Source organism: Somniosus microcephalus, chromosome 8 (genome assembly GCF_052327205.1).
Source record: "Somniosus microcephalus isolate GS21.2 chromosome 8, FLI_Smic_1.0, whole genome shotgun sequence".
Lineage (NCBI taxonomy): Eukaryota > Metazoa > Chordata > Chondrichthyes > Squaliformes > Somniosidae > Somniosus > Somniosus microcephalus.
Window position 1 is genome coordinate 7,944,974 of NC_140994.1, and position 7,273 is coordinate 7,952,246.

At 48.0% G+C, this 7,273-nt stretch overlaps 1 protein-coding gene across 1 annotated transcript; it reads right to left on the reverse strand.

Moving 5' to 3' along the window:
* Window positions 1-4,649: 4,649 nt before the first annotated feature.
* Window positions 4,650-6,460, reverse strand: LOC147113282 (uncharacterized). Its single transcript, XM_085994172.1, has one exon. The coding sequence runs from the start codon at window positions 6,347-6,349 to the stop codon at window positions 5,441-5,443; it is 909 nt and encodes a 302-aa protein (XP_085850298.1). The 5' UTR covers window positions 6,350-6,460; the 3' UTR covers window positions 4,650-5,440.
* Window positions 6,461-7,273: the final 813 nt, after the last annotated feature.

Sequence of the window (7,273 nt, forward strand, 5' to 3'; positions counted from 1 at the left end):
AGACCACACCTGGAGCAGTTTGGCATAAAAATAAACCTAAAAAGGTGGCTCAACCGTGGATAACGAGGGAAATTAGGGACAGCATAAAATCAAAAAAAAGGGCATATCAACTGGCAAAAAAAAGCACCAGACCGGAAGATTGGGGGCAGTACAGGATACAGCAAAAGAGGACAAAGGGATTAATCAGGAAGGGGAAAATAGAATACGAAAGTAAACTTGCAGCAAACATAAAGACAGACTGCAAAAGCTTTTATCGGTATATCAGGAGGAAAAGACTGGTAAAATCCCAAGTCGGTCCCTTGCAGTCCGATTCGGGAGAATATATAATGGAGAATAAGGAAATGGCAGACCAATTAAACTCATACTTTGGTTCTGTATTCACAAAGGAGGACACAAATAACCTCCCAGGAATATCAGCAAACATAGGGACTAATGAGAGGGAGGAGCTGACAGAAATTAGTATCTCTAGGGATATGGTGTTGGGTAAGTTGAGGGGACTGAAGGCCGACAAATCCCCGGGGCCTGATAAACTACATCCTAGGGTACTTAAGGAGGTGGCCCTGGAGATAGCAGATGCTCTAAGGATCATCTTCCGGAACTCCATTGACTCGGGAACAGTACCCGTGGATTGGAGGGTAGCTAATGTTACCCCAATATTTAAAAAGGGGGGTAGAGAGAAAGCAGGGAATTATAGACCAGTAAGCCTTACATCGGTTGTGGGCAAAATGCTAGAGTCCATTATTAAGGATAAAATAGCGGAGCACTTGACAAATGGGGAAAGGATCGGACAGAGTCAACATGGATTTACAAAGGGTAAATCGTGTTTGACTAATCTGCTGGAATTTTTTGAGGAAGTAACTGGTAAAATAGATGGGGGAGAGCCAGTGGATGTGGTGTACCTTGACTTCCAGAAAGCCTTCGATAAGGTTCCACACAAAAGATTATCATGCAAAATTAAGGCTCATGGGATTGGGGGCAAAGTATTAACGTGGATGGAGAACTGGCTGGCGGATAGAAAACAGAGAGTTGGAATAAACGGCTCGTTTTCGGAGTGGCAGGCAGTGACCAGCGGGGTGCCGCAAGGATCTGTCCTGGGACCCCAGCTGTTCACAATATATATAAATGATCTGGATCAGGGAATTGGATGCAACATTTCCAAATTCGCTGACGACACTAAACTAGGAGGAGGGGTGGGCTCTGATGAGGATGTCAGGAGGCTACAGTGCGATTTGGACAGGTTGGGGGAATGGGCGGATACGTGGCAGATGCACTATAATGTGGATAAATGCGAGGTTATCCACTTTGGGGGTAAAAACAGGAGGGTAGATTATTATCTAAATGGCAATAGATTGGGAGATGGGGAAGTGCAGAGGGACCTGGGTGTTCTTGTGCACCAGTCACTGAAGGAGAGCATGCAGGTGCAACAGGCGATTAAGAAGGCAAATGGTATGTTGGCCTTCATATCAAGGGGGTTCGAGTATAGGAATAGGGATACCTTACTACAGCTGTACAAGGTGCTGGTGAGACCGCATCTGGAGTATTGTGTACAGTTTTGGTCGCCCCATCTGCGGAAGGATGTTCTTGCCATGGAAAGAGTGCAGCGGCGATTCACCAGGCTGATACCTGGAATGGCGGGAATGACCTACGAGGAGAGATTGAATAGTTTGGGCTTGTACTCACTGGAGTTTAGAAGATTGAGAGGGGATCTCATCGAAACATATAAAATTATGGCAGGCCTGGACAGGCTGAATTCAGAGAGAATGTTTCCAATGGCAGGGGAGCACAGAACCAGGGGCCACAGTCTAAAAATAGCGGGCAAATCATTTGAAACAGAGATGAGGAAGAATTTCTTCACTCAAAGAGTGGTGAGCCTGTGGAATTCCCTGCCACAGAGGGCTGTGAAGGCTAATTCAATAAATATTTTCAAGAGTGAATTGGATATATTTCTGAAGGCTAAGGGGATTAAGGGTTACGGAGAAAAGGCGGGGATGGGGTACTGAACAGTTAAGATCAGCTAAGATCTCAGACGAAGATCAGCCATGATCTCATTGAATGGCGGAGCAGGCTCGAAGGGCCGAATGGCCTACTCCTGTTCCTATCTCTATGTTTCTATGTAAATAAACATTCTCCCTAATTGCACATATTTCAAATTGCTGATACGAACAGATTCTCGTATTCTGAATTTTGTAATGCCATCACAAGTGAGCGGCTGGCTCAGCTACCTCAGAGCGCAGTTGGACATATATCGGCCGTTCCTTCATCGTCGTTGGGTCAAAATCCTGGAACTCCCTCCCTAACAGCACTGTGGGAGCACCTTCACCACACGGACTGCAGCGGTTCAAGGCGAAGGCTCACCACCACCTTCTCAAGGGCAATTAGGGATGGGCAATAAATGCTGGCCTCGCCAGTGTCACAGACATCCCATAAATTAATTTTTTTTTTAAGTAGTTTTGTGGGACCAGAGTCACCTGTAGATCAGGTAAGTCCCTTTCCCAGCAGGACATTTTATTTCAGGTTTTTTACAAATGATAATCCAACAGTTTTATGCTAATTTCTTCCTGGTGCCAAACCACAAATGACCAGATTTATTAAATTCAATTTCATAATTTGCCAAAAGTGGGATCTGAATTCATGACCTCTAGGTTGCAAGTCCAGTACCACAACCACTACACTGCTGTACCCAACAATGAGATACCTGCACCAAGGCAGCCCACTCCAATCTTCCAGGTCCCCACATTCAAACAAGAAGATTAAGTGAATATGGGACTGAGCTTCCTGGGCTTTGAGGGCTAGAGCTCAGGGGCCACAGTTTGGGAACGCTTGCTGTAGGATATTGTAGTTAGCACAGTGCTCAACGAATTGTCTGCTGTGTAACTAAAGTCTGCCACTCTCTGATAAAAAGACAGCACGCTAAGGTTGGGACTGGGCAGTCTTGTAACAGCATTCCCTGGCATTCTCTCATCGAAACATCGAAGATAGGAGCAGGAGTCGGCCATTCGGCCCCTCGAGCCTGCTCCGCCACTTAATGAGATCATGGCTGATCATCCAAACTCAGTACCCTGTCCCTGCCTTCTCCCCATATCCCTTTAGCCTCAAGAAATATATCTAACTCCTTCTTTAATATATTTAATGAATTGGCCTCCACTGCCTTGTGGCAGAGAATTCCACAGGTTCACCACTCTCTGGGTGAAGAAATTCCTCCTCATCTCAGTCCTAAATGGCTTACCCCTTATCCTTAGACTGTGACCCCTGGTTCTGGACTCCCCCGCCATCGGGAACATCCTTCCTGCATCTAGTCTGTCTAGTCCTGTTAGAATTTTAAAAGTTTCAATGAGATCCCCTCTCATTCTTCTAAACTCTAGCGAATATAAGCCTAATCGACCCAATCTCTCCTCATACGTCATTCCTGCCATCCCAGGTATCAGTCTGGTGAATCTTCACTGCACTCCCTCCATGGCAAGAACATCCTTCCTCAGATAAGGCGACCAAAACTGCACACAATACTCAAGGTGTGGTCTCACCAAGGCCCTGTACAACTGCAGCAAGACATTTGTACTCAAATCGTCTCGCTACGAAGGCCAACATGCCATTTGCCTTCTTAACCGCCTGCTGCACCTGCATGCTTACCTTCAGCGACTGGTGCACAAGGACACCCAGGTCTTGTTGCACTTCCCCTTTTCCCAATCTATTGCTGTTCAGATAATAATCTGTCTTCCTGTTTTTGCCACCGAAGTGGATAACCTCAATTTATCCACATTATACTGCATTTGCCATGCATCTGCCCAATCACCCAACCTGTCCAAATCATCCTGGAGTTTCTCTGCATCCAGCACTGTTCTCCACACTAGTGGGAGAACCGCGCTGGATTCGAGCAGTGGCATAGGAGGAGACCGAAAGAACTTGTCACGTTGAGGAAATGTTTTTCTGTAGCTGCATCCAACTATGAAGCCTTCCGTGGTCAAATAGCGTGCTGGCTCCACACTGTGTGGCTCAAGCTTGAAGTGTAGCCATTTGGATGAAGAACAGAGTGCTGCTGGCACCCCTGAAGGAAGATAGGAAGGATTTATTTCCCTTAGCAGAAAGGTCAATAACCAGGGGGCAGAGATTTAAAGTCATTGGTCAGAAGGATTAGAGGGGAGTTGAGGAGAACTTTCTTCACCCAGAGGGTGGTGGGGGTCTGGAACTCACTGCCTGAAAGGGTGGGAGAGGCAGAAACCCTCATCACATTTAAAAAGTACTTGGATATGCACTTGGAGTGCCGTAACCTGCAGGGCTACGGACCAAGAGCTGGAAAGTGGGATTAGGCTGGATCGCTCTTTGTCGGCTGGCACGGACAAGATGGGCCGAATGGCCTCCTTCTGTGCCGTAAATTTCTATGATTCTACGAAACATGGCAAAATTGGGAGTGGCAAATAATCTTATTGTTAAATGATGAACCAGAAAGATTAAATATATTCAGCTGGAAGTTGAAATTTTCTTTTAATTATAAACTGTGGTGTGCGAGATCGGTTTTTGATTTCACACTGCTTGTGAGCGGTTCCGAAGCGCTCCCCCCTCACCGGTTCTAGACACTGAGCTTATTGCCAGACCACCTTGATGTGTTGGCCCAACTTGTGACTCGGAAGACAAATGGATCAGGTGAGACAAGGTAAGTTTTAAATCAAAGGTATCTTTATTTTTAAGGAGAATAAAACATAGAGAATGAAGAAACAATGCAGACAAAAATCATGAACACGCCTCTCAATGGGAACTAAAATTTAACACACAAGAGTAGGCCTAGTTCCACCATTCAATTAGATCATGGCTATTCTGTATCTTAACTCCATCTACCCGCCTTGGTTCCATATCCCTTAATACCCTTAATTTATACATTAATACCCAGAATAGACTAAATTCATATAATAACCCAGGAGATATTGTATTACCCAATGCACCATTAGCCATTAATATCTAATAGCAACTACACCAGTTTCACACTGTACAGCAGTAAGAGCTCCAGAATCAGTAAAAGTTCATATCAGTGCCCTGAGCACTGGTTACAAAGCTTGTTAAAATTTCAGGATAGAATATTGCGATAAGAGAGAAGTATTCTTTTTTCCTTCGTAACATAGTCTCTTGATGTTAAAATATATTTGGGGAGGAATTGCTCTGGTGTCTGTAGCATGTTGTAAATATTCACAGACACAATATGGAGTCCACAGCGGGACTAGAACAGTTCTTCCCCCTTTATTGGTTACAGTCAAAATATCACAACAGAAAGTGTATGAAGAGCAGGATAAAGAGGATTGGAATTTGGAGCAAACCTTTGGAAGAAGCTCTGGGGATTGGTGCCGAGATGATCAGTGACTGGAGTGTCGTGTCTCGTGTCTCAGTCCTGATCTGGCGATAACTTGGCTTCTCTCTCTCTCTCTCTCCAGAGGTTGGCTTTGCCTCTTCTGTGTCAATTATTTGCTGCCATCCACGGGTTGTTGTAGATCTCAGTCAATTCCTCGAAGCGCCGGTTGAATTCCTCCTCAGTCAGAGGGTCGGAACCAGAGAGATTTCTTTCCCCTATCTCACAGTGAGTAAGGGGTAGCTCGCCATCAGGCAGTGTGAATTGCTGGTCCTCCGATGGGAGGTAGAAAGCAAAGCCCACATGGTCCCACCGGCGGTATAAAGGATATTTCGGCTTTCTGTCACCGGTTGAATCGGGTCTCCACCTCCACCCCTGGTCTGAAACAGAAACAACCGCATTGGGATCATTCGGAACTGGAGGACAATCCTGGAATAAAGGGACACCTGGAGGAAGGACAACCACTGTGTGTATGATCTCCTTTCTGTATCGGAAAGTGCCCAACACCCGGAACTCGGGTTCCTCTCCATCGCAGACCGACTGTTTATATGTTTCAATCAGGGTCTGAATATCATAGGTGAACTGGAAATTTCCGTATCGGGATTGATCCTGGAAAGCGGGAGAGTTGAAAAACACCAATAGGATATCCTCGATCTTCGGATTCCGATTTATCTCTCGGTATCTGTTGACCTCTCTCTCTTTCTCATCTGTATCTATTTGAAAGCTCCACCAGGAGAAATGCTCCTTCACTTCTTCTCCGATTGTCTTTCCAGCCTCACTCCTGAAAGCTCTGTCAGTGACGATGCCTTCGGCTCCATTAGAATTGGTGACATGGAAGAGTTTTGTGGGCCGGAATGAAGCGCGGTCCGTTGGCCGGCCTCGAAGTGTCCAGTAGTCACGGACGGAGGGGTTTGGACCATCGCCCCATTGATCCGAGCGCACATGCCTGTTGGGGTAAAAGTCTTCCCGTCCAAACTTGCCTGAGTCTGTTCTGTGCCATTCCTCATAGTTGAACATGGTTCTAATTCCTTACGTGCGGCTCACAGTGTTGAGATACCGCGGCAAACGTGGGAGTCGAGACCAGAGCTAGTGAAACACAACTGCTTTTATTCTACCTCATGGCAAAGAGGAACTGGAAAAGCCCGCGCAGTCACTTAAATATTCCCCAGACAGGAAGTGCCCTGGCAGCCTGTCCCTGCGGGAAACAAGTTGCTGGAGGAAAGGGCCCGCGGCTGGGGGCGTCTGCTTAAACTGTCCGTGCCGCCGTGAGCGGATTATGTCCAGTGGTGGCGTGTTGCCACAGAGCTCCCCCCAGAATCCGCTTAGGAGGAGTGGACGAGTCGTGACGGTGGTCTGATGGTTCTGCCGCAGCGGCTCTGAGTGGTCGCCGGTCTAGTTGGTGGGGCCGGGCGGTTCGCCGCCGGCTGTGCTGGCTTGCTGGCGGGACGGCCTCTAGTTGGAGGCCGGCCCACGGGGACCTGTTCCCCTGGTTCTGTGTGTGCTGGTTTGAGCCGGTCGATGGAGACTGTCTCGACCCTGTTGCCAAGTCGCAGCTTGAAGACCTTGTCCCCGGTTTGTAGTACCTCGTACGGACCGTCGTACGGGGGTCGCAGGGGCCCGCGGTGCGCGTCGTGTTGCACGAAGACGAAGCGTGCCTGCTGTAAATTTGGCGGGACGTGAGGTGCGAGTTCGCCGTGTCGGTTGACCAGAAGTGGGGCGAACTGCTGAGCAGAAGAGAAAGAGTTGAGCCGCTGCTGTTCGGCCGACCAAGGCGTGGTAGCCTCCGGAAGGAATTCGCCTGGGACGCGCAGCGGTTGTCCGTAGACTAACTCCGCTGCCGAGGACTGGAGGTCTTCCTTGACCGCGGTGCGTAGGCCTAGTAGCACCCACGGTAGGCGGTCAGTCCAGGTACTGTCCTGCAGGCCGGCGCGGAGTGAGGCC

What these genes read in the sequence shown, in the direction of transcription:
- LOC147113282 (XM_085994172.1), bottom strand. Translation starts at nt 6,349, where the DNA reads ATGTTCAACTATGAGGAATGGCACAGAACAGACTCAGGCAAGTTTGGA.